General features: G+C 42.3%; 3 protein-coding genes, 1 long non-coding RNA gene and 5 other non-coding genes across 12 annotated transcripts in view; 3 read left to right on the top strand and 6 right to left on the bottom strand.

Annotated features, from left to right (window-relative positions):
- LOC147158923 (uncharacterized) overlaps positions 1-311 on the top strand; it is a 36,216-nt gene extending 35,905 nt beyond the window's left edge. The window contains exon 8 of the mRNA XM_086061838.1: positions 228-311. Within this exon, the coding sequence (XP_085917964.1) occupies positions 228-261 (34 nt within the window). The 3' untranslated portion in view covers positions 262-311. The remainder of the gene's footprint in view (positions 1-227) is intronic.
- Positions 131-11,809, top strand: chrna2b (cholinergic receptor, nicotinic, alpha 2b (neuronal)). Of its 3 annotated transcripts, XM_086061832.1 has the most exons (6): positions 131-507; positions 4,954-5,105; positions 5,250-5,294; positions 5,394-5,503; positions 7,365-8,418; positions 8,844-11,809. In XM_086061832.1, the coding sequence occupies exons 1-6, from the start codon at positions 435-437 to the stop codon at positions 8,967-8,969; spliced, it is 1,560 nt and encodes a 519-aa protein (XP_085917958.1). In that variant the 5' UTR covers positions 131-434; the 3' UTR covers positions 8,970-11,809. The 3 variants fall into 3 exon arrangements, with proteins under 3 accessions (XP_085917958.1, XP_085917957.1, XP_085917959.1); XM_086061831.1 differs by having other exon boundaries at positions 5,250-5,503; XM_086061833.1 differs by lacking the exon at positions 131-507 and having other exon boundaries at positions 4,973-5,105; positions 5,185-5,294.
- On the bottom strand, positions 2,524-2,606 carry trnal-uaa (transfer RNA leucine (anticodon UAA)). Its single transcript has one exon. It is a non-coding gene; the product is annotated as a tRNA-Leu (tRNA).
- On the bottom strand, positions 3,066-3,148 carry trnal-uaa (transfer RNA leucine (anticodon UAA)). Its single transcript has one exon. It is a non-coding gene; the product is annotated as a tRNA-Leu (tRNA).
- trnal-uaa (transfer RNA leucine (anticodon UAA)) lies at positions 3,588-3,670 on the bottom strand. Its single transcript has one exon. It is a non-coding gene; the product is annotated as a tRNA-Leu (tRNA).
- trnal-uaa (transfer RNA leucine (anticodon UAA)) lies at positions 4,108-4,190 on the bottom strand. The gene has a single exon. It is a non-coding gene; the product is annotated as a tRNA-Leu (tRNA).
- trnal-uaa (transfer RNA leucine (anticodon UAA)) lies at positions 4,569-4,651 on the bottom strand. Its single transcript has one exon. It is a non-coding gene; the product is annotated as a tRNA-Leu (tRNA).
- ptk2bb (protein tyrosine kinase 2 beta, b) lies at positions 9,230-25,858 on the bottom strand. 2 transcript variants are annotated; one of them, XM_086061830.1, is made up of 31 exons: positions 25,727-25,858; positions 23,247-23,477; positions 21,862-22,040; positions 21,702-21,789; positions 21,131-21,210; positions 20,994-21,056; positions 20,844-20,898; positions 20,620-20,760; positions 20,464-20,538; positions 20,133-20,234; positions 19,917-20,034; positions 19,385-19,424; positions 19,271-19,305; positions 19,129-19,173; positions 18,798-18,895; positions 18,315-18,396; positions 18,132-18,232; positions 17,099-17,214; positions 16,905-17,005; positions 16,299-16,388; positions 15,890-16,094; positions 14,961-15,069; positions 14,833-14,892; positions 14,620-14,736; positions 12,634-12,786; positions 12,397-12,432; positions 12,287-12,311; positions 11,415-11,449; positions 11,203-11,337; positions 10,705-10,785; positions 9,230-9,666 (listed from the first exon to the last, which is right to left on the bottom strand). In XM_086061830.1, exons 2-31 carry the CDS (start codon positions 23,445-23,447, stop codon positions 9,451-9,453), a joined length of 2,982 nt encoding a protein of 993 aa, XP_085917956.1. In that variant the 5' UTR covers positions 23,448-23,477; positions 25,727-25,858; the 3' UTR covers positions 9,230-9,450. The 2 variants fall into 2 exon arrangements, with proteins under 2 accessions (XP_085917956.1, XP_085917955.1); XM_086061829.1 differs by having other exon boundaries at positions 12,397-12,786.
- On the top strand, positions 13,559-15,118 carry LOC147158916 (uncharacterized). The gene is made up of 3 exons (XR_015090999.1): positions 13,559-13,762; positions 14,609-14,703; positions 14,940-15,118. It is a non-coding gene; the product is annotated as an uncharacterized LOC147158916 (long non-coding RNA).

The raw sequence follows: 25,858 nt of genomic DNA, 5'->3' as shown, positions 1-25,858 counted from the left end.
TTCCCAGCACAAGCACACGCTCGCTGCCTTGTGAGCAAGAGAGAGAGAGAGAGAGAAAGGGAGCGTGAAAGTGAGAGAGCAAAAGGAGGCGTGGCCGTGAAGGCAGCAGACGTTCGATCCGAGTTGGAATGTAGTCGCATGTGTTCCTTCAAAAGTGCAGGCAGTCCGTTCAACTCCCTCATGAACTCACTAATGAGTGAAAACCTTTTCTTTTCTTTCTTTCCCAGGAGCGTTTGGAGCACATTAAGCAAGCGTGGATGATGATTTGTTGCGTTTAAGGAAGCTGCTGCTGCTGGACGCCGAAACTGGACTGGCTGACTTTTGTGGCAAGTGCGAGTAAAAGTTGTGCGAAATGTCTTGCGGCAGCCAAAATGACACACTTTGTGCCCCCAAGATAACACTTTGACAGCAACTTCCCTCGTCTCGGTGTCCGCATGGAGCGAATTAAGCGCCCGTGCGCGGCCAGGACCGCCAATTGGATCTGCTCGCTGCTCTTCTGTCAGGCAGGTACGTGAACGCACCATCATCTTCATCGTGAGGCTTTGATGAGGATTTTGTCATGTTTGTTTCAAATGAAACAAATAGAGTTTGTTTGTACCTCAACATTTAGGCCTATCAAAAAATCATCTCGAGTTACATGCTTTTGGTAAAATAAGATAAAAATATGAATTCCTCTGTGCCACTGGTTTCATAAAAAACGGATTTGTAGCAAAAATGTATAAAAACAGTGTTTCGCCAAGTTGCATATTTTATATTGGAAAAAGGAATCCAATCCTTTACAACCACTGACGTATCTATTTGTCTGCTACGTTTTTCAACGGGTCGGCGTGAAAATAACCAACATGTCCCTGTAGATGGCGGCGTTGCATCGCTTTGGATATGAAAGCACAGATTTTCAGTTAGAAGTTAAATGTCGAGTGTGAGTTATAGAAATGTCAACATGAACATGTCAAAAAAAAAAAAAAAAAAAAAAAAAAATATATATATATATATATATATATATTAAAAAATAAATAAATAATAAATAAAAAAGAGCAATGATGATGACATTTCCGAATGAACAATACTGAGCTCTAGGAAAAAAAAAAAAAAAAAATGAAGAAATGTCAACATGGTCAAAGTCGGGACACGTTTACGCAACTCGCACGCCAACAGATGACGTATGCGCGCGTTCTGGTATAAACAGTGAATGTGCCTCCATGTAAAAAGACACCCGTGTTCAACTCGAACCATTCGGTCGAGTGGCGCTCACGTCGTGCTTCTTTGGTGTGTACCTGTAAATAAATGATTTTGCCATCAAAAGCCCTTTCTCGGCGGTGTTGTATTATTTGAGGTGTCACATCGGCAAAGAAAAGAAAATGGCTTCAAATCATTGTTCGATGGAAGCGTTTTACATTCGCTTGAAAAAAAAAAAAAGTCATTTTTGGGGGGCTTTGTTTTGAATCATTTTTGTAGTTTCCATTTTTAATTTTTGTTTTGTTTTATGGATTAAAAAAAAAAATCTGATTTTTTTTTTCTTTTGTTTTTCTGATACAGTAATTTTTTTTAACATCTAAGGTGTGTATAGTTGAAGGTATGTGAGGTGTCCGCCATTAGGGAGGCTGCAACAAGTCACTTGGAATCCAAATATTATATCTTATGAAAAACAGAAACCGATGCTCTATTTGTCTGAATATTTTTTTTCTGTTTTTCAAAATGTATTTTTTTTCTGTTTTTCAAAAAAAAAAAATTCCTGTTTTTCAAAATATATTTTTTCTGTTTTCCTGAAATATATTTTCTCTCCTGTTTTTGTTTGTTTAATTTATGGATGTGGTCATTAACGGCTAATGAAGTCATAACTCAAAATGTCCACTTTGTCGTCCTCAAGTCTCTTTTTTTTTTGTGACGGTGCTTTTTGACGATCTACTGAAAGGCTTTTTTTTTGCAATCCGACATTCATAATTTGAAGGCTCTGGCTTGAGAAGCTGCTGAGTGCGCTTCGCAAACTGCTCCATTGTCGCGCCTGCCAACACGTCTGGCTGGGGTCCACTTCGAAGACGGTGCGGGGTGCACTGGAATAATACAAAAAAAAAGAAAGAAAAAAAAGAAAGCCCAATGAGCATTAAGAATCGTCTTAAGGCGATCGTGTACTAGTCCATTCTTTCTAGTAACGCGCATCTCGAGTTGCCCTTTGTGTGTCTCATCAGGTGAATGTGTGTGCGCGCGCGCACGTGTGTGCGTGTGCAACTTATGAATTCCCATCATAGCTCATCCTGGCTTGCTTGGCAGCACTCCGACCCACCAAAAGCCCTCCAGCAAGACGATTAGCATGGGCAATAAATCACACATTTGCATGCACGTGGCAGGTTAGCTAGGAAGACCCCCTCCACCCCGCCCGACCCCCCCCGACCCCCCCGGGGTCGTAGCGAAGAAACAGAAGAAAGTCTCTAAAAAAAATAGCCTTGCATGTATATCAGACCTCAACGACCCTGAAATGACATTGGTTGGTCCTTCATGAACTCCAATTTCTTGGGAGCGTTTGGATACCAGGAGTGGGGTTCGAACCCACGAGGACGCTTGTCCATTGGATCTTAAGTCCAACGCCTTAACCACTCGGCCATCCTGGTACAAATTCATGTGTTTGACTTTGCTTTTTGGAGATCCAACTTCTTCGAATAGCAGATATGAACCCTTTAACCTTGGTGACTCCATTTGCCGGATTTGCCTCACGATGCTGCAATCTAAAAACAGTTGGGTCAAAAATAACCCAACGATGGGTCAAAAATAGACCGAGCCTCTACTTGAGTCAATTTGACCCAACTTTGAGTCAAGAAATTGGTCTTTTAGCGAATAACACAAGGTCAGATCCTTTACTTGGGTCAAAAAATTGGGTTATTTTGTATAAAACAACCCAGAAAGTTGGGCCAAATTGACCCATTAAGTGGATTGGTCCATTTTTTCAAATCCTTATTTGGGTTACTTTTGACCCAACGTTTTTAAGAGTGTGTCATCCATAATTACACGTGTCAATTAGAGCACTTATATGTGTGCTAAGTTTTTAAATGTATAGCATAGCATAGGTTAAATACCAGGAGTGGGGTTCGAACCCACGAGGACGCTTGTCCATTGGATCTTAAGTCCAACGCCTTAACCACTCGGCCATCCTGGTACAAATTCATCTGTTTGACTTTGCTTTTTGGAGATCCAACTTCTTCTAATAGCAGATGAACCCTTTAACCTTGGTGTCTCCATTTGCGTCTTTTGCCGGATTTGCCTCACGATGCTGCAATCTAAAAACAGTTGGGTCAAAAATAACCCAACGATGGGTCAAAAATGGACCGAGCCTCTACTTGAGTCAATTTGACCCAACTTTGAGTCAAGAAATGGCTCTTTTAGTTTACAACTCATAAATATTGGTCAGATCCATTATTTGGGTCATCTTCTATAAAACAACCCAGAAAAGTTGTGTCACTTTTGACCCAATGTTTTTTTAGAGTGTGTCAACCATTATTACATTTACCTTGCACTTAAGATTTGGATGCTACTTGTCAATTAGAGCACTCATATGTGTGCTAAGTTTTTAAATGTATAGCATAGCATAGCATAAATACCAGGAGTGGGGTTCGAACCCACGAGGACTATTGTCCATTGGATCTTAAGTCCAACGCCTTAACCACTCGGCCATCCTGGTACAAATTTGTGTGTTTGACTTTGAATTTTGGAGATCCAACTTCTTCTAATAGCATCGAACAGATGAACCTTATAACCTTGGTGCCTCCATTTTGTTGACTGTGGGTCAAAAACGGACCAAGACTCTACTTGAGTCAATTTGACCCAACTTTGAGTCAAGAAATTGGTCTTTTTGCGAATAACACAAGGTCAGATCCTTTACATGGGTCAAAAAATTGGGTTATTTTGTATAAAACAACCCAGAAAGTTGGGCCAAATTGACCTATTAAGTGGATTGATCTATTTTTTCAAATCCTTATTTGGGTTACTTTTGACCCAACAGTTTTTAGAGTGTGTCAATAATTTTTACATTTACCTGGCACTTAAGGTTTGGATGCTAGGTGTCAATTACAGCACTTAGCAAGCCTACATTTCAACACAAGTTACGTATAACTTAAATACCAGGAGTGGGGTTCGAACCCACGAGGACTATTGTCCATTGGATCTTAAGTCCAACGCCTTAACCACTCGGCCATCCTGGTACAAATTCGTGTGTTTGACTTTGCTTTTTGGAGATCCAACTTCTTCTAATAGCAGATGAACCCTTTAACCTTGGTGCCTCCATTTTGTTGACTGTGGGTCAAAAACGGACCAAGACTCTACTTGAGTCAATTTGACCCAACTTTGAGTCAAGAAATGGCTCTTTTAGTTTACAACTCATAAATGTTGGTAAGATCCATTACTTGGGTCATCTTCTATAAAACAACACAGAAAAGTTGGGTCACTTTTGACCCAACGTTTTTTAGAGTGTGTCAACCATTATGCCATTCACCTGGCATTTAAGATTTGGATGCTACGTGTCAATTGGAGCACTCATATGTGTGCTGAGTTTTTAAATGTATAGCATAGCATAGCTTAAATACCAGGAGTGGGGTTCGAACCCACGAGGACTATTGTCCATTGGATCTTAAGTCCAACGCCTTAACCACTCGGCCATCCTGGTACCTGTTGTCTGTGTTTGCATGTTTCCCAAGGAACTCGAACCCAGAACCTCTCGCCCCATGCTAAGAGCTCGCTTGACGTGATGTTTCTCGGTTCTTTACAGAGCTAACGAATTGCGACTGAATCAACAGCACTTTGTTTGCTTTTAGCCGAGCTTCGAAAAGCGACCCGCCTTTTACCCTTAGAAAATGGACGGGCCGTATTTTTTTTCATACTATTTTTACTTCAAAACGTCGCCGTTGGATACTGAAGCACATGCTGCTTCACCATGATGACCGATTGTGTCTTTTCCCGCTCTGCCAGTGGCGTGTCACGACAAGACGCACTCGCACGCCGAGGACGAGCTCTTCAAGAGGCTGTTCGCCGGCTACAACAAGTGGTCCCGACCCGTTCCCAACATCTCCGACGTGGTTATCGTCAAGTTCGGACTGTCCATCGCGCAGCTCATCGACGTGGTGGGGTTTTCCCAATCTTGTTACAATTCTGCTGAAGTACAAAGTGGTCACCTCTGACCGTCACGTTTGTTTTGTAAAGGCGGCAATTTAATCATTGGGTGTGCCTAATATTTTGCCCTGCGGGGTTCACTTCCTGTCTGTTAGGACGAGAAGAACCAAATGATGACGACCAACGTGTGGCTCAAACAGGTGGGAGCAAATGGACCTTTTCATTCCTTACTCAATTTCAGCTCCAAGCATGAGCAAACGTGTGTTTTTCTTTTTCTTTTTTTTTCTTTCATCCCCCAGGAGTGGAACGACTACAAGCTTCGCTGGCGGCCGTCAGATTACGACAACGTGACGTCCATCAGAGTTCCGTCGCAACTCATCTGGGTCCCCGACATCGTCCTCTATAATAAGTGAGTACACAAACGCGATGTTGGTCACGAAAACGTCGCAAGATGACGCCAGATCTATTTTCTAAATTGAAGAATTGAAAAATCGACGCCGAGAAACAATGTTTATTCTGAGTTGTAAATTCGGCTGCATTTATTTCTCAAATCAAATCAACTCTAAGATGTTTGTTTTTTGTAGGTAGTGTTGTAAAATTTGTGTAAAATGATATGAAACTGTTTTGTGATCACACTTTGTGGTACATGATGAAAAATATTAATTTCAATAATGCATGTTTTTTTTTTTTTGCTTGGTCCTTACCCCTGCAAATGGGGGGTGTATTATTGTGAAGTGCTTTGAATAGGATTAGAATTTACTTATTTATTTATTTTTCTTTAAAATGTATTATTGCTGGGCTATGCATGAAGCTAACTGACATGACTGTGGCGCCATCTAGTGGTCTTGTATGACAAGTGTATCTGTAAGTACACAAGCTCAGCTAAGAACTGCATCCAAAATGCTAAATATGGATTGGACAATATGCTCGAGACAGACAGACAGACAGACAGACAGACAGCGATGATCGCATATTGCAAGTGTTTCTCCGACTGATAGGAATCCAATCTCGTTTTTTGTGATCCATATCTTGCTTCATGCATGAATCCATTTGAATGAAAAGCAATCACGGATGACGTTCAGCTGTCCCCATCGAGACGGTTTTGGTATTATGTTATCCAGTATGTAAGAAATATCATCTGTTATATTATTACATGTTTTATTCATTTGTAGGAAATTATGGAAATGGAAATAATGTTCATGAACTATGTATGGAATTATGAACAGTTCCAAATCGCAGCCAGTGTTAGACCTTTAGGCTTCTGATCAAAAGTAACAACAACAAAAAGCAGGCAAACCTACTAGAACAACTGAAATTTATTTTGGGTAATCACATGGCCTTTAAATGGTCGCAGGTGTGTGCTGACTTAGAGGGTGTGCACACTTGTGCAACTTTAATATGTCACTTGTTCATTTTGACTTATGCTTATGTTTTTGAAAATTTAGCTGTAGAAACAATATTGCTCTCAAAAGTTTTGAGATGATTAACTTGGTCTCATTTTTTTAACTCATTCACTGCCATTGACGGTTATAGACGTCAAAAATGTATTTGAACTATTTCTATTAGTTTAACATTTTTTACAAGAGTATGAAAACCTAGATTTTTTTTATTGTACATTTTTTGTATTTTGAGATATGATATATTTCAGAAAAACAAAAAATATATTTTGAAAAACAGAAAAAAAATACATTTTGAAAAACAGAAAAAAAAACAGATTTGTGATTAATTGTGAGTTAACTTGCAATGTCATGCAATTAATTAAGATTTTAATCGCCCAACGCTCCTAATTTTTAATTTGAATTAATCGCATGACTTCAATAGTTAACTCATGATTAATGATAAATTTGATATCTGTTCTAAATGTACAAATAAAAAAAATACTAGGTTTTCATACTCTTGTTAACAAAAGTGGAAAAGATGTTGAACTAATAGAAATAGTTCAAATTAATTTTTGACGTCAATGGCAGTGAATGAGTTAATTTCACAAAACCCTGCCATTTGGACAGGGGTGTGTAGACTTTTCATAGCCACAAATGCGTTAGGACTGGGACCTGCACGTGAGGCCATATTTACTTGTGCGAATCGCGTTTGGTGCGCCGGCACGTCACTTCACGGACGCAATCCGGCGCAATTGTGTTTGGAATGTGAACAATGACATAAAAAGATCAACGACAACAAAAAGTCCCAATTTGGGCATCATGACCCGAGTAGCCTCCGATGGAAATGTCCCTCTCCTGCCTTTTGACCATCACGATGCCGTTTGTTGGCAGCGCGGACGGCGAGTTTGCGGTGACGCACATGACCAAGGCGCACCTGTTCCACACGGGCGCGGTGCGCTGGGTCCCCCCCGCCATCTACAAGAGCTCGTGCAGCATCGACGTCACCTTCTTCCCGTTCGACCAGCAGAACTGCAAGATGAAGTTCGGCTCGTGGACCTACGACAAGGCCAAGATCGACCTGGAGCGCCTGGAGACCTCGGTGGACCTCAACAACTACTGGGAGAGCGGCGAGTGGGCCATCGTCAACGCGGTGGGCACCTACAACACCAAAAAGTACGACTGCTGCCACGAGATCTACCCGGACATCACCTACTTCTTCATCATCCGCCGCCTGCCGCTCTTCTACACCATCAACCTGATCATCCCGTGCCTGCTCATCTCCTGCCTGACCGTGCTGGTCTTCTACCTGCCGTCCGACTGCGGCGAGAAGATCACCCTGTGCATCTCCGTGCTGCTGTCGCTCACCGTCTTCCTGCTGCTCATCACCGAGATCATCCCGTCCACGTCGCTGGTCATCCCGCTCATCGGCGAGTACCTGCTCTTCACCATGATCTTCGTCACGCTCTCCATCGTCATCACCGTCTTCGTGCTCAACGTGCACCACCGCTCGCCCAACACGCACAAGATGCCGCGGTGGGTGCACGCCGTTTTCCTGGACCTGGTGCCCAGGTGGTTGTTCATGCGGAGGCCGGCGCCCAACGCCAGGCGCCGCCGGCTGATGATGCAAAGGCGCCAGGGATGCCGGATGGCTTCCGGGGCGAGCGTCAGCACCTCGGCCAGTTGGGGCAAAGACGCCCCGTCCCGCTCGCTGGAAGATTTGGAGCTGGGGACCTTGACCTCGTATTTCTCCTTCCGCCCGCCGTCGCCGCAGCAGCAGCAGCAGCAGCAGAAGACGCCGCCGCAGAGCGCCAGGAAGCTGGCGGCGGCTCGGGCCAAAGAGGAAGTCCCCGCGCCGGACTTTCTGCTCTCGCCCAGCGTCATCCACGCCTTGGAAGGAGTGCACTACATCGCCGACCACCTGAGGGCCGAGGACGCCGACTTCAGTGTGAGTAGCTCAGGAATGTTAGATCACAAATGATCCATTTTTGATGGATGGGTTTTTATGGTCAACAGTCCGGCAGAACCCGGAATTTTTTTTCCCCTCCCAGCTCCCATTTTAAATCCATCCCCGTTTTGTTGTTCTAGCCTCATCCTAGCTTGTGCTAAGCTAGTTCATTCCTCGGGTTCCGGAGTCCAACTTTTGTTTGTTGCTAGGACGACGCGCGATACGCTGCCTAGCTGCGCTAGCTCATTAGCTGACCGAAGATTCCCATACACACGCAACGGCCAATTCATAATTCAAGCCGCCACCCTAATATATAGCTATATATATTTCTGAAGTCAAATGAAGTATCTTAAAATGTGGCCAATGAGCAACTAATCATTGATCATTCAAATAAATCTTCCGTCTAAACGCTTGTTTGCGTGCAGGTGAAAGAAGACTGGAAGTACGTTGCCATGGTGATCGACCGCATCTTCCTGTGGATGTTCATCATCGTGTGCCTGCTGGGCACCGTCGGCCTCTTCCTGCCTCCTTGGCTCGCAGGCATGATATAAAATGGCCGACACCTCGGCTGACCCGAGCGCCATCTCGTAGCTCCGGAAACCCAAACTATACTCGCGCTAGCATTAGCATTGCTAGCATTGTGCGCCCCCGGCTGAATGAACGCGACTCGTGTACGATCATGGATGCTAGCATGTCAGCTAATGGTGAGTGGTTTATGTTTCCGTTCCTATTCGGGGTTTCGGCTTATTTTTAGTGATTATTCGGCTCACAGGAACAGATGTGCTACCGTTCCAAGCTTTGGACACAAAAATGACAAGATTATTTTATTCTCTATAGCACTCCAGTCACGTGGTTTGTGCGGTAAAAGTGTGTAAATACAGCATATGTAAAATTCTACTCCTGAGAAGTTCATCATGATTCAAATTTCTTTGGGGAGCACAAGCCTCCATTTTGTTGCAAACGCACGAGGATGTACAGCGTATAGTACATAGGACGACGGTACAGATCATTTCAAGATGTCCGCCGGTTGCGTCAGGGCTCGACAGGCTTGGCCAGGTTGGCGCGCACCCTGGCCTGGTCCACGGCGTCCAGCATGTTCTTGCTGTCCATGGCCAAGGTGTGCGCCGCCGCCAGCATCTGCTTGCGGCACTCGTCCCGCAGCGACGTGATGGCGTTCTGCTGCGCCAGACGCATCTTGCTGATCAGTTCCGCCATGTCGTTGTTCAGCAGCTTCTGGGTGCCCTCGATCTGCGCCCCGAGAAAAAAAGAAAGGAGGAAAAAAGGGCATTCATCACATATTTTATATCTGTTCTAAATGTACAATAAAACAAATTCCTAGGTTTTCATACTCTTGTAAACAAAAGTGGAAAAAAATGTTCAACTAATAGAAATAGTTCAAATGAATGTTTGACGTCTATAGCCGTCAATGGCAGTGAATGAGTTAAATCAACGTTACATTTGCTGCCCAATGCCCCTTCCCCTAGAAAAACGACAGTATTTCCTCAAATAGAGGACAGGTGCTTATCTGCTCAAAAAAGTAGTAGCCATTTATTTGAAGGAGGGTATCTATTTTATTATTGTTGATTATTTATTAGTGTTCTATGACCTCATAGTGAGGCGCTGAGGTACCAAATGTGGTTCCCTGTATGATAAAAGTGGTAACTTTTGTTTTTATTTGACTTTATTTTTGTATTTCTTTTATCTTAGCTTTTATTTATATCTTTTCGTTGTAAATATTTATTTTATTTATTCATTTTTCTTTTGATCAGTTTTATTTTTAAGTGTCTTCTGAAAAGCGCTATACAAATAAAATGTATTATTATCAATCATCATTATTATTATTATTATTGCATTCTAGGACAAATATTGGAATCAGAAATGTTTATTAAATTATCAAACAACATTGCATATTTTATTTCCTGAAGTAGTTGACAGGGCATTTAAATGCTCAAATGCAGACATTTAAAAAAAAAAAAATGTTATTATTCACAAATTTAGCCAGTTTTCCACTGTTTTGTCGAATGAAAAGCATGCATATCCAATTGTTTTCACTTTGCTGTCCAAGTTTTAGAAAATCCACATCAATGCCTGCTAACATGCTAGCCGCTAATGTGCTAGCCTCGCTGCTCTGCGCCTCATCACATCAAAGGTAAGTTGCAACTCTCGTATGCCCGTAATACATTTTTTTTCTTTCCATGAGATGCTACATCACATGTAAAAAAATGACTCAAAAAAGAGAAAATCAAATGGGAATGAAATCTAAAAGAAGGCGGTGTATCGTTGTACCTCGGTGAGCACGGACTTATGCAGAGTTGGCAAGATGTCGTCCACGCTGCTGATGAGCTCCCTCAAGGCCATCCCCATCGACTGCCAACGCAAAAGAAGCGCTTTGTCAATTTCAACACACGTTACCGTTTTATCACCGGAACCTTTGACCTGACGTAATCCAACTCTTAAACGTATTCATGTATGCAGATCGCCACCAAATGTTGCTAGTCCAAGTTAGCCGTGACAATGTTGGCTCTGGCCAACCAATCACAGTTCAGAAAAAAAATGCTGACGTCATGGGAGGATCAAGTCGAAATGTGATTGGTTAAAGAAATGACATTGACTTAGCAACACATAGAGGTTGCAATCTGATTGGACAAAAACAACAACAAAACAAAACATCCTCGTACATGTGCCGGAAGCAATGCAGCCAATAGAAATGCAGAAAATAGACTGTTGGGAATACATTGTGAAGCAATACGAAAACTGAAATGTCATTTTGAAATCGCAACTCACCTGTACGACTGTGACGTACTGCTCAGGCTGCATGTCGACGATGTCGTTCTTGAGCTTCACCACCACTTTGACCACGTTCATCACGCACGGGTACACCTTGTCATCGGAACGGTCCAGCTCAGCGGTGGGCGCCGCCTAATTCGGCGGGAAAAAGGTTAAGAAAATTCAAATCAAGGCAGCGTAAATGATGATCGTGCAAGAATTGTTCTAACCTGCGCTGTGAGCCGAGGAGGCTTGACTGGCGGGCCTGGAAGATACAAGACACTTGATTAGGTGCACTTGTTCTTTTTCAAACTCAAGGAGACGTTCAAAACATTTTTGGTTGGCCATGCTAGCTCTCATTCGGTTTTCTTCATTTCGCTGGAAATTCACTGGAGCATTAATCCCACATTTCTTTAAATTACAAATATGTAAGATAATCATTTAGATTTATGTGCTATATTGCTACACACATGATTTTTATTTTATTTTTAAATCTTATTAAAATATGTTTTGCGGACCTTTTTACTTTATTTTATGCACAATTTTATGACTGCATTTTGTACTATATTTCTATATGACATTTTTATGTTATTTCCAATCAATTTAAATTCAGTTAGCATCCATCATAAATATGATTTATGTACAGAGGCTTGTGGGAAATTATTTAAATTTATTTCTTCATGGGTTAATAAAAATATGTTTTATGTACAGATTTATAGCCATGTTTTTATTTTATTTCATTATAATAAAATTTTTGACGCAAAGCATAAAAACATGATTTTATACAGCTGTATGGCCAGATGTTTTTATTCGGCTTAATAATGAAGATATTGTATTGATTTATATTTGAATGAAAATTGTGTCTTATCTTGCTGTAATCGTACTCAGTCATATATTCTTTATCCTCAGCAAAGAAAGACTAACATGAGTGCTATACTGATGAAACTGGGAGGAGTTGAATAATGACTTGTATATGCCATCTGTCTGTCTCATACTGCCCCCAGGTGGCTAAGGACGGGAACACCAAAACGCGTCGCACTTTTGTCGTTTTCTTTTTTTGCTCGTTGACTGATTTCCTTTTACGTTTACTTATTTTACTTACCATCGTCAGCATCTCCCTCGTTGGGCTACACACACACACACAAAAAAAAACATCTCATGAAGACAACAATCGTTTGGGATGATGAAAGTACAAGTCAAGCGCAAACCGACCATTGGCGGTGGGGGTCCTTCTGGTCCCACGGGGTCCTGCAAAAGAACAGGCAGGTTCATTTGATAGCAAACGGACATGGAGCCTCTCTTTGGAACGCTTAAGAGGGGCACATCGATTTTCAGACTAGCGGGTCGCCCTCGGCGTGCGAGGCGGCCCCCGCGGTGCGGCGCCCCCCGCGGGGGGCAGGTGGGCGCGGCGAGAGGGTTGACAAACGCGAGCGAGGCTGTGTTCCCCACCAGGAGTCGCTCTTCTTTCTCCAGCCACATTTTGTCGGCCGCCATCTGCGCCTCCTGGAGGCGCAAGGTGTCGCGCATTTGCTGGCGCTCCATCTGCCAAAGGCGTTGGGCGTCCTCGCGGCTGTTGAGCTCCGTTCGGGGGAACTCGTTCTCCTGCAGGGGTGGCAAACGGCCGTCAGGGTTTACTCTTGCTTCAGCACGCATTTTGTTTTTAATTGACAAAAGTTGGCTACGATGAGGTTTTTTTTTTTGTACCTTTCTGCTGGGGTGCCTCCTGGTGGTGCAGTACCAGAGTATAATAGTTTGGGATTTTAATTGATTGTTTTTATTTCGTTTTGACTTTTTTATATTTTTAATTCAGTTACTTTTAATACGTTTTTAGAGTTGGTTTGTTAGTTTTTTTTAATGTTTGGTTTAAGTTTAGTTTTAATATTAGATTTTTTAAATATATATATACAGTATGGAATACTGTATTTATCGAGAACAGGATGGGGGGGAAAAAGGTCACAAAGTAAGGTAAAGTAATGACTGTTTGACATTCCTTCTTTTGTACGGACATATGATACTACAATACAAAAATAATAATCTAAAAGGAACTCCGAAACCTCATGTATATTAAATGTTTTTTTTTCAAATTTTGTTTAGTTGAAAACGAACAAAATCGTTTTCATTAAGTAAAAACTATATTTATACGCAGTAACAAAATGCCATCCTTTGTTTTCACATTTTGCCCCAGAATGAGCTTGCTACATTGATTTTATTTTATTTTATTTTTATTGTATTGGATTTTATTTCATATTAAGGTCACTTTAATTGAATTTAGGCTGAAGTAGTATTGTTACATATTGGCCTCTAAGGGGCAGGATGGCGCGCTCGTACAGATAACACACCTAAATACGTTCGTTTAAATGACCAGAAGAAGAAAGTCGCGGGGGCAAGAAGATACCAACGAAGAAGAAATTGGTGAAAAGAGCACGAAGAATTGAAATGTTTGCTGGATGGTGGATTAACTTTAAAAAAGTAAAATACTCAAATAAAAAGACGAATTTGGTATGGCTGCTTCATGGAAGACGAGAACTGACCAATGATATGGTGGAAAAAAACAACCAAACTACAAAAGAATTGGCAGGTAAGCGCTGCTGTGCTTGTGATTGGGGAGGAAAAAAAAACGAGGGAAAAGAGGAACAATTCTGGTTTGTTGCTCCTAAAAACACATAGGAACAAGGTAGGAAAGTTATAAAAAGGAAAATAAATTTTGAAGAGGGAGTTTCAAACTATTTTTGGAGTCAGTGATGACAATTAAAGGGCTTAGCTATTATGAATCCAATGAAACAAAAACAAAAAATCACGCTTGAGATATTGGACTTGCAATGGTGAACTTAATGGTGTGTAAAGATTTGTGTCATAATATGTACAATGTGTGTAATTCTTTTTCTTGTGTGTTTAGTTGTCCTGTCAGTACAACAGTTTGTGTCCATCTTGTTTTTGTTTTGCTTGAATTTGAAATCTTACAATAATGCATTTATTTGCATAAGGTAAGCATATTTATCCACTCATATTGAAAAGAGTAATACAAAATAGCTCTTCATCGTATATATTTGGAACAGATACAAAATGTGCGGTGAATTTGAAATAAATCGCCAGTTAACTATAGAAGTCATGCGATTAATCACAATTAAATCTTTTACTCTTTTCTCCCATTTAACATACCTGCTCATTAGCCACACGTGGCCTGAGACCTCGTAACACCAATGTGTCGTATGACACCAGGGAGCTAAAATAGCTAATTGGGCTAATTTTCACTTGGGGGTGGGGGGGGGTGTACTCACTTTGGTTGCCAGCGGTTCAGACCTTTTAATTTTGAGGGGACAGCAGCAAGTTCACTTAACTTGAGTGGTGGTGAAAATAAAATAAAATAAAATAAAAAGTAAATTGGGCCACTCAAACATCACCGGCGTATTGATTTTTTTTTTAGGGTGGTTTTACCCCCATGCTGCGACGTCGGGGGGACCTGAGGGGCAGCGTGTTCATCGAGTCCACTGGTGACTGATATTCACACGGGATGGCCAGGTCCGGCGTGCTGGCGCACAAACCTTCGTTCAGCTGCGTAGAGACACACACACACGCACACACACACACACACACACGCTTATGTTCTAGGGATATTTGAACCAAATTAAAAGCCACTCTGAAAAGTACCTGAATGTGCAAGCCGATGCTCAGCGTGTTCCCAAAACGTCCCGGTTTCTTTCTTGAAGGCTGTAATGATAACAAGAAGCGCATGTATTGATTGAGTCATTTAACAGGTAGCGTGCAGCTTCGTCTACCTTGGGAGGCGGCTGGGAGAAGTTGAACTTGGTGTCAAAATATTTGGTGGAGCGCGCTCTGTCCCGCTTGCGTTCCACTTCCTGCTCCTTCTCCATCTTGTGCACGTCGCTGGCGAAGATGGTTCAAGTATGAGTTAAAAAAATAAATAAAGCTGAATTATTGTACAGGTTCAAATGGTTAATGTCGTGTTTTAAGAACTTAGTGGGAAATGTATCAAATATATTTAAAAAATGTAAAACCAATTTACATACAATTTACATTTAAATTTGGCTTTAAAAATATGTATTTTTTCAAATGTTTAAACATTTAATAAAAAATGTTAAAAATTTTCTTGTGACAAGAAAGACAATTAAGACTGTTTAGAGAACTATTGAGAACCTTTAGGAATTAATTATTTATTTTTTTCAAATGTTTAAAAATATCCACAGCTTTTAGAAATAAACATTTTCACAATTTTCTTGTGACAAGTAAGACCATTAAGACTTTAGAAAACGATTGAGAACGTTTAGGAAAAAATATAATTTTTTTTAAATGTTCTAACAAATCTACAGCTTTTAGAAATAATAAAACAAAATTCAAAATTTTCTTGTGACCAGAAAGACCATTAAGACTGTTTAGAGAAATATTGAGAATGTTTAGGAAAAACAAAATTCAAATGTTTAAAAATATCTACAGCTTTTAGAAATAATAAAAACAATTCAAAATTGTCTTGCAAAAATTGTGAGCATGTTCAAAATGTTGTTGCGACAAGAAAGACCATTAAGACTGTTAGAGAACAATTGAAAATGTTTAGGAAAGGCTGCTACCTTGAACGAACCCTGATGTGAAATCAACATGAGCTTGCGTCGCAAATCGTGTCCCCTGAGCGGGATACGAGCTTTTAACGGCGAGGTGTTTACGCGACCACGAAAGGTTCCTTGCCGAGTACCTGATCTTGACCACCAGCTCGGTGAAGTTGGGCCTCTCTCTGGGGTCGTAGGACCAGCAGCGCGTCATGAGGGAGTAGAGCGCCGGCGGGCAGTTGTCGGGCTTGGGCAGCCTGATGCCTTGCTCCAGCTGGTTGATGACGTCTCGGTTCTCCAGCCAGAAGAAAGGCTGCTGGCCTCCGCTCAGGATCTCCCACATGCATACGGCTGCGGGGGTGGGGGGGGGGGGGGTGGGGGGGGGATGACACCATAAAGGGATGCAAATCAAATGGGACGCCGCTTTTGCTCATTGGGGCCCAATGCAGTGATTCATTGTTTCTCACTTTGTAGTAAATTAAACGAACAAGAATCCAACTTAAAAACATAACGTAAGTATAATTTAAAGATCAAATCAAATGCAAAAATACTGACCAAACATCCAGACGTCGCTTGCTGAGGTGAAGCGTCGGAAGTTGATGGATTCCGGCGCCATCCACTTGATCGGCAATCGTGTGACGGACGCTGCAATTTGAAAGGGAATCCTCATTGATTGAGTAATATTAGTATTATAGTCGACCATTTTTGTGAGTATCAAATGTATTTTTTGTTTTTTTTATTACTGTTCCTCTGCGGACAGGAAGTAGGAAGTTACATCAGGAAGTCAGCCATTTTCCTGTTTTTTCCTACTGGAGCACTGCTTTTTTTTTTGTATACAGTATTTTGGTTGTGTGTTAATATCTCAGTTGCGTATATATTTCCTACACCGTATCTTCTCATCTCCGAAATGATGCAATTCATAAAACGAGCAGTTCAGCACACATTCACCTTCGTACTTCTGCACCAACGTATTTTCAGAATGACCGTTTTTTTTTCTTTCTTTAGGCTTACTCAAATATATCTAACCTACTATTTTCACTCCTTATCGTCTTAAAACAAACAAACAAACCGTCGTCTTCCAATCTTGAGTTGCCGTCATGCTGCACGGCTCCCGCAGAGTTTGCTCTGTTGGTTTCCCGTACAAGAATTTGCGCCACTAACCTTTGTAGTACTCTTCGTCTTCGATGTACCGCGACAGTCCGAAGTCTCCCAGCTTGACGCAGTCTGGGCTGGCAACCAACACGTTCCGAACGGCAATGTCTCTGCATTGACCCCCCCCCCCCAAATTTTTTTTTTTTATATATATATATATGCAGAGATGGAGGGTAAACGAGTATACGGTGTCGTTGGTTGACCTGTGCACCATGTTGACGCCTTCTAAGTAGACGAGCGCTTTGCAGATTTGAAGGCTGAACAGCACCAGGGTCATGTTGGTCAGCTTGTTCTGGTTCTGAGTCAGGTAGTTGCCGAGCTGGGGACACGTATGACACGCGCGTGCGCAGGTTGGGTCGTTATTTGACGAATAAAGTATCTGCTCGTAAGCATTTAGTCGTGTCTAATTTATCTGATTTTTATGACTGTGAGTATTTTTTTCATGCTCAGTTTGTGTTTGTTGTTGCTCCATGTAATAGTAAGTAAAGTAGTAAGATGTATCTTATAATTACTTTCACATTGATGCTAATTTATCTTAGTCCCGTCTGTTAGGGGTTCAAATTGCCAAGTACCTTGCCATTTGATCCGTATCACGTTTCATAGGTTACGGTTCGATTCGATACTGATGAATCCCGATATGAATCTGCAAGTCGATTATTGCGATTTATTTTTACTCAGATTTAGAAAATACTAATCAGTAAACTTGTACGTGTACACTGCAATATTTGCATGAAAATGTATTTATCTGAAACTGTGAGCCGCTCTATTTAACAAACAATCTATCATGTTTGAACAGCATTGAGGCTTGATGTTCCATTAATAAAAAAAAAATTCCATGCTTAAAGTGTGAACACTAAGTATGACATTTTGTTGAATATTTCCATAAAAAATTGATATTTAAACATCAATTTGGCCGCATATTGAATCGATACGAGAATCGTGCGCTGTAATATCGCGATATATTGCCAAATCGATTTTTTTAAACACCCCTACCGTCTATTATATGTACATTATATATTAGCATTAAGCTAGCAGGTAGCTTCGGCATGACAGTGACCCCAAACATACTGCCATGGCAACAACAGGGCGACTCGAAGGGGGGGGGGGGCACAGAGGTCATAGGTTAGCGTAGCTGTTCCCCAGATCAAAATCCGATAGAGGATGAGGAAAGGGATCTGAATGTTTGCGTTTCGAGTCATTATTTGCACCTCCCGCCTGCACCTCACCACGACTGACCTCTCCGTACTCGTAAAGCTCCATGACGATCCACACGGGGTTCTCCTCGATGATGCCGATGAGCTTGACGATGTGAGGGTGCTTCAGGTTCTTCATGATGACTGCCGGCAACGCCCGGGAAGAAGCGTTTTCGTTTTTTCCTTCCGTGCTCATTTCTGAATCGTCGGATCGTGAAAAACCTACCCGCTTCGCTCATGAACTTCTCCATGACGTCGGCCGAGCAGTCCTTGCACGTCTTGACGGCCACTTTCACCTGCTTGCCGTTCTGGCCCAATTTCAACAACGCATGGTTAGTCGTCACATGTCAATGAATAATGCAGTGGACCGCAAAAAAAGTGATTCGAATTTCCTGTGTGTCAATCGTGGTGATTATGATGATGACAACACAAAACGCGCTGTAGATAAGTTTAGCCCCATTCCGCTGAGCTTTTACGGATTCCACTCGATTTTGATGGTGTGTTGAGTCCTAGTTTGGCAAAACAATTGGCCACTGTGGAGACTTGCACTTTGTTAGTGTTACTGTTGTTTTGCCCATGGTTCTTTTGGCCCGCCCCAAGTCACTCAACCCCTCGATTTCTTTATCAGACTTTTAAGAATATTCGACTCGCTATCTCAGCCACCCTTTGGCCTTTTATGTGTCCGCAAATCAGAAGTTGTCAGACTTACCGCTGCTGCGTAATCGCCGTCGTAGACTTCGCCGAAAAAGCCCTCGCCGAGGATTTGCCCGAGTGTGATGTCGCCGCGGTCGATGCCGTACTTGACAACTTGACACATAAATGATAAATGATATATTTTTGTAAACTAGCGTCTACATTTTGTTGCGGGTCAAACGTGTAATCAAATAATATAAAATAAAATAATATAAATACAAAATAAAAGTCCTTTATTTGTGCAAACGCATTTTTATCATTATTTAACCATGACGATGATAAGTTTACATTTACAAATGAGTTATTTTTCTTTTCATTCTGAACGCGACGCGGCGAATGCAACCAACCTGATCTGGGCCTTTCGTCCAAAATCTCACAATAGATATCCGAGCCTGAAAATACAAAATAACCGATGAGGAATTTCATGGATATTTGACTTGCTTGTTGAGAAAATAAGAAATACTGCACAGAGCTCGGAATGACGCGTACCCATACTGTGTCGCGTCGAGCTGGTGTCGCTTTTACTGGGGAGAAAACGTCAGAATTAAAGCGACAGCAGCCTTCACATGGCCACGCCTCTTCTGTGTCAAAACGTGGACTCACCCAGTTGGAATCTCGGGGAGGGAGTTCCGCGTGCTGGAGTCTAACAGACATGACACAAAACACCCGTGAAGTCAACACTTCATGAGGCGACGGGTGTACATTTGCCTACAGATGCCACACGATGGCGGCGGAGCACTACTTTTGTGTTCCACAGGGCAACGGCCTGATGACATGAAGCTCCGCCCCTCATTTCAACATACAGCGGTGCCTCGAAATAAGGATTTTAGCTTGTTTTTGATCGATAGTATCAGTCATGCAGACACAAAAACGAAGACGAGTTTCACAACTACCGTAAGTGACAGTCCGCTGCAGTAATATTACTCGTTTTTTGCCAATAGGGTAAAGAATTCCTACACCGGTTTGCTCTTCATTAGCCCGTCGTTAAGATTCCCCCTTATGTGTTAGCATTAAGCTAGCAGACGTTATAAACGGGGCCTGAGCGCAAAAGCAGTGACAAAGTGGTTGCCAATCATCAATTGGAAAAAATGCCGACATTGTATTCCGCTAAGTTTGAACTTGCTGGCGCCGCTACCGTGATTTTGCCTGTCGATGATCGACTCCTCCGAGTTGTTCTCCAAGCGCCAGTACCCGTCGATGAGATCCATCATGTTCTCGGCCATGGGCACGGTGGCCACGTTGATGGACAGGTGCTGCGCCGGGACAAAATGGCATTTACAAAGACGGCATGTTTGTTTGGGGAGGAGGAGGAGGGGGGGGGGGGGCGCAGTTTTCTGTTGTTGGTACGTACTTGTCTGGCGCCTTCTACGTTCAGATCGATGAGAGCCTTGCCGTCGCTCTGAGACAAACATTGCACTTTTTTGATCTGCTTGAAGTCGGCCAGGAAGACGGGCTGAGGAAGACATTGGTAGCGATAGCGACAAGCTAAAATAGGAATTAAATCATATTTGGCCTTTTTGTAAGGTCATCCGGATAAAAGCTGGTTAGGATATTGTAAAATAAAAACTGGTGGCCAAGTGGCATTTATACCACCGGGAAATTCAATAATATATTCTTCAATAGCGTTCTAGTTAGCGACCAAAAAAATCTTTGGAATTAACAAAAATCTGTGCCGCGCTCACCGCCGAATTCTTCTGCGTGCGTTGGCGTATTCCCCTCCCGCCGATGACCAGCTCCACGGCCAGACTCCAACCTTGCTGTTAACACGCCGCCCGCGTAAGCAACGGCGGCCCGCTGGCTCCGAGGCGGCCATCTTGAATTTGCGCGGCCACACTCACCACGAGCTCGCAGGGGAAGACCTCCTCGTCGTAACTGGCGAACTCCTTGAGCGTCTCGAAAAAGGCGACCATGCAGTCGTCCTCCTTGAGCGTGGCGAACTGCTGGAACGTCTGCTGGATCAGCTTGCGCAGTTGCTTCGACTGGTCCGGCAGATGGCGTCATTTTAAATGCTTGATTGAAAAGCGTTAAGGTACGAGTTTCTCAAGTGGAACAAGTTTACTACCTTCATGCTGTTAATCAGTTCCGGAGGAAAGAAAAGGTCCAAGCCGACTTCTTTTCTTCATGTGGGGGGGGACGGTAAGAATTAAAGCCACGAGCGCCTCTCAACAAAATCCCTTTTGTCGTTTAAAATCAAAACAAAAAGTCAACTTACTCGAGAAGTTCAAAGTTGGACTTCTTCTCAAGTCCTTTTGCGTTCATGTCCTTATAAAACCTCCTAAAAGTAAATGTGAGCCACTTTTTAAGCACCCAAAGTCGAGCTTACGATGGACCATTTTGTATTTTCGTCACCTGATCTCCAAGCAACCGAGCTTCAGCGCCATCTTGTCGCTGACCTTGCTGGCGTGATACTGCATGTAATCACTTCGCACCTGCCATCAAATCACAACAAAAACTTTTATTTTTTTTATTTATTTTTTTTATTATTATTATTATTATTTATTTATTTATTTTAAATAATTTTTTAACCTTAAAAAAAAAAAAAATCACAACAAAAACACACCACAGTAAGACTTGAATGGCTGGGACAGACATTTGCCATCACCATATTAACCGTTTCGTGTCGTTTTTGCAGTCGATAACGGACACGGATGGAGAAAGTCCTCCTCGCCAGCAGTTGGCGCTACACTGCGGCCGTTTGACACATCGGCAAATCGTGCGTCAGAAATAAATGTCGGTCTTTATTCACAATTATTTGTCATTCAGAGTGAATATTTGTATTTGTATCAGTCTGAAAAAAAAAAAAAACGGCCTGGTAGTACGTAAGCTTTGCAAACTTTATAACTCTTGACTTGAAATTTTGATAGATGATTGAAGAGTGTTTATTATCTGCATCAAAAAAAATCAAAATCTTTTCAATGACCTGTTGATAGAAGTACACCAGCGTGGATCGGTCATCTTTGAACTTTTCCAGGAAGTTGACGGGGATGTATCTGATGCGAAGGTCATACCTGGTAACCAAATCGCAAGAAGGTGAAAAGCGCGCGCTCTCTCCCGTTGGCGAGAAGCCGGCTAGCGTTTACCTCCACTCGGCCTCCACGTGGTGGCTCTCGTAGCGCTGCTCCACCTCGCCCACGGTCAGCTGGGGATGCAGCCAGTGAAGCTCCTCGGATTTCAAGTGCTTAAGTAGAAGGCCGAAGCATCCGTCGTGCTCCACGTTGGGACCCAGACGGCCGCTGATCAGGATGGAGCGGATAATGGCCTGGGGGGGGGGGTGGGGGACATGGTCCAAAACAGATGCATAAAATCGTCAAGTGCCTCAAATTTCGTCAATTTGTATTAGAAACTAGTGAATGCAACAAATTGAAAGGTCGAATTTGAGAATTGGATGTTTTTAAAATACTCCCAATGGTATACAGCACTATTGGAATCGCTCAAATCAGGGCGCCCTATGATGATTTTGAACCTGGTGACAGTCTATTTTGTTCTCATACAACTTCTCTCGTGCTGTGCTAAGCTATGCTAGCATGCTATAAGATATAGCCTGCGTTATTCCTACTCGAATGTTCATATATGTTCTTTTAATCAGACACAATAACAGTTCCTCGTCGGTGGGCAACCGAGCAAATCTCCTTTGTTCTTTAGCTACTTTGCTAAGCTATGCTAGCAGGCGCCTAGATGGATGTTACGACAATTTGTCTTGGATAATTTTATACATATGTTCTACATGTAAAAAATAGTGAAGAAAGTGCGTCTTTTAATCATTCATCAAGTCATACAGTGTGAGTATGTGGACAAGCTAGCCATTTTCCTTTGTTCTTTGCCACTGTGCTAAGCTATGCTAACAGGCGCCAAGATGGATGTTAGCACAACAATTTTCTTGGCTATTTTTCTACATATGTTTCACGTGTAAAAATAGTGGTGAAAAGGCATCTTTTAATCATTCATCAAGTCATTTACAGGGTTAGCTTGTTTGCGCGCGCTAAGCTAACAGACTCACTAGCATGTATCCAAGCTACATTTAACTTCTTTGCGCCATTGCTGACGATTGGTGAAATGAATAGTGCCGCTACTGCTACTCCTCGTTCTTCAGCCATTGCATCAAACTGTGCTTGCTGGCTACCAAGATGGATGTTACATAATTTCCTCTTAGTTGTTGAAATATGATTTATATGAGAGAACTACATTCAAAGGGCATGATTTAGTCATTCAATAACAATTTTACATTGCGAGTTTGTCAACAAGCTAGGCATTTCCCCTTTGTTCATTAGCCATCGTGCTAAATTGTGCTATCATGAGCCTCGCTGTCCAAGTGCAATATAAATGATGACCGTATTTTTGTGTTTGGTGGGTTTAAAGGAGGACAAATGAATCATATCCTTCAGCTCCAGCCCAAAGCAAACAAATGATATAATAGATTAGTAATAGAAGCGATCCAAAACAAAGCTCGACTCCTCATACTCCTCACCCTGATTTGCCAGGAGCTGTCACACTTGACCAGCTTGAAGTTCTTGCCCAGGTTATTGTTGGTGCAGAAGCACACCTTGAGAATCTTGACGGGCCCGCCGTCGCCGGCGTTTGGCGCGGAGTTGGTGCTCGGCTCAGTGGCGCTCTGTCTCGGGCTGGGCACCTTCCAGGACAGAGTGTCGCCGGACATCACCTCGTACATGGTTCACGGTTCTGTTGGCTTCATATCATCCTACACCGGCAAGAAGAAATACACAAATATGGAATGTAAGTTAGGCTCAAATTCCATTTCTTTCTAACATATTCATAAGACAAAACGAGATAATAAATGGTGTTCCCTCAACATACACACAACCTTATATAGCCTCTGCTACCTGAATGCTAACATACAATGGGAAACACAGGCTAACAATTAGCATCTGTGTGGCAGCGTTAATACCTTTTTATACAACGGATGATCTGAACACACGGGTTGCAAAAACGTATTCAGACAGACAAGATATATATATATGTATATATATATATATATATATATATATATATATATATATATATATATATTCTTAACAACTAATATCAGTGTTGTTGTGAACAACATTTCGCCTGTCGGTCTGTCTGTCTGTCTTCCTGTCCTACACTGCCCCAAGTGTCCAAAATGAGCAGCACAATTGAAGGAGAAAGTGTGACAAAAACTGTAGAAAATAAAATAATGGTGTTACTATATGGTTTTTTTTTTAGCTAAGCTAGGCTAACACAGAGCCAAGCTACATATTACCATGGCAACATCATGTACTCAATGGAGTGTATGACTGCAGTCAATTCCAAACGGCGAGTGCGTTAACTTGGTGAACATCGTTAGAACAGGCGCATTAACTCAAAAAAACGAACCGTTAGACGCAACTTCAAATATTTAGCTGCTCCGGAACACGATTCCACCCACCTCACAACACGGTGCATCCGTCCAAAAAAAATATTTTTTTTGATCTGCAAAAGGAAGCTCGGCGTGGTACGTTTGCTTTGCTCTCGGGCAGGCTTGTGTTTTGTTAGCCTGAGGCCGTGCATTCCCTAGCAGGCTCGTGTGTGTGTGTGTGTGTGTGTGTGTGTGTCATGGCGTGGGAATGAGTGAGAGGGTGCAGCGTTGCACCATCACCTGAGCGTAGGAGGAGGCCGGATGGATGGACCACAGTTGACGTTGAAGACAAACGACTTGGGCAAAACATTGGATTTCAAATTCGAGCTGTAAGCACTTTTGAACAAGCTCCGACAACCCGATTGTCAATCTTTCCCAAGTAGGAGTTCCTCAAAGTTCTCTTCTTTTTATCAGTAAAGTCAACATTGCAGCTTTTTCACCTGTCGCTGATCTGTCTGGAAAGTAAACATTATTCACGCCTGTCGTCCGCTTGACTGATTTTGACATTTTTGTTTGCGTTTATCCAGCAGCGATGTCAAAATATGACGCACACAAAAGGACACACACACTTGAGTTGTTATGGTCATAACAAGCATTCCAGGACGAGATCTGGATCCCAAACGAAAGTGACCGTAAACACACACACCAAAAAAAACGGACTTTTTTGTTCAGCGTCGAAACTTTCAAGAGAATTTGGCTTTTCATAACATTCTTTCAACAAGTGCGTCCGTTACATCCAGTGACTTTGCTCACGAGGGAAATCTTGGTTACATGGTTGTTTTAAATGCAGTGTCATTCTTTTTATTTCCTATTTCGTGTTCAACGGGGAGTGGCAATAAACGGCGTGAAACTTTATTTTTAAAGAATTGCTCACTCTCTGTCTGCAAAACTGTTGCTGGTTTTAATTTAAGATTTCCGCAATGTGACGGTAGAAGATCGCAAGGTTGTTGACAATACATGGCAGAGCTGCGGATTCTGAAGGCCCTGGGCAGATTAGATGGATTCAGCAGCATGAGCGGAAATCTAATTGGACAAAAAAACTAAAATCACATGGAAGCGGCGTAACCTGACAAACGCTCCAAAAATCAGAAAAAATTGTCCGTTGGTTAGCTTTGTGTTACATTTTTGTACGCGTTCCTATATATGTTCATTCGACTTATATTTTTCTGCATGTAAGTCTTACAAAAGTGAAAAAGTGGAGCCCCGGCAGGCAAGCAGGCACTGGAATGTGACAGCTTGTGTGCTCACCTGCTCAGACTTGCACCGCTCCTGAGCAAAGTTCTCTCTCTCAAACAAAATGGCAGCTAAGACCACAACTTTTAACTTTTGGAATCATTTCATCACTTGGACAAAGTCAGCAGGCACCTTTTCACTTGTATAACACGAGCAATATGCTCATAAATCACCACAAAGGTGGTTTTGAAGGAAACTCTTGGCCTGTGTGTGTTTTATTTCCTTGACCTGCACGTTCAATTCCATGTTTATATAACATGCGTAGGCGCGTTAAGCATTTATTGTACATCTACACGAGAGTTGTTTCATATGAAAAGGAAGGAACTGTTGCCTCTTACCTGCGCGCGTGTGTATTCAATCCGTTAGAAATAACAAGAAATATTCCCTCCTGAGAGAGTCGTGTGGCCTCCCTCACTCACTCCCGTCCTGTCCCGTCCCGTCTCGTCTCGTGTGTGTGGAAGGAAGGTGGA

This window comes from Leptonotus elevatus, chromosome 18, assembly GCF_054856555.1.
Source record: "Leptonotus elevatus isolate MCC_2025b chromosome 18, RoL_Lele_1.0, whole genome shotgun sequence".
Taxonomy (NCBI): domain Eukaryota; kingdom Metazoa; phylum Chordata; class Actinopteri; order Syngnathiformes; family Syngnathidae; genus Leptonotus; species Leptonotus elevatus.
The sequence above is the reverse complement of the archived record's forward strand: the minus strand, read 5'-3'. Positions and strand labels throughout refer to the sequence as shown.

Excerpts from the sequence above, each read along its gene's own strand:
- chrna2b (XM_086061831.1), top strand. The coding sequence starts at position 435 with ATGGAGCGAATTAAGCGCCCGTGCGCGGCCAGGACCGCCAATTGGATC. Across the intron at positions 5,504-7,364 it reads GACATCGTCCTCTATAATAA|CGCGGACGGCGAGTTTGCGG; the intron begins GTGAGTACACAA and ends GTTTGTTGGCAG. Across the intron at positions 8,419-8,843 it reads CCGAGGACGCCGACTTCAGT|GTGAAAGAAGACTGGAAGTA; the intron begins GTGAGTAGCTCA and ends GTTTGCGTGCAG.
- ptk2bb (XM_086061829.1), bottom strand. The coding sequence starts at position 23,447 with ATGTACGAGGTGATGTCCGGCGACACTCTGTCCTGGAAGGTGCCCAGC. Across the intron at positions 20,539-20,619 it reads TCTTCCCCTGCGAGCTCGTG|CAAGGTTGGAGTCTGGCCGT; the intron begins GTGAGTGTGGCC and ends GCGTGTTAACAG. Across the intron at positions 16,095-16,298 it reads AAGCGACGTCTGGATGTTTG|CCGTATGCATGTGGGAGATC; the intron begins GTCAGTATTTTT and ends CCACCCCCGCAG.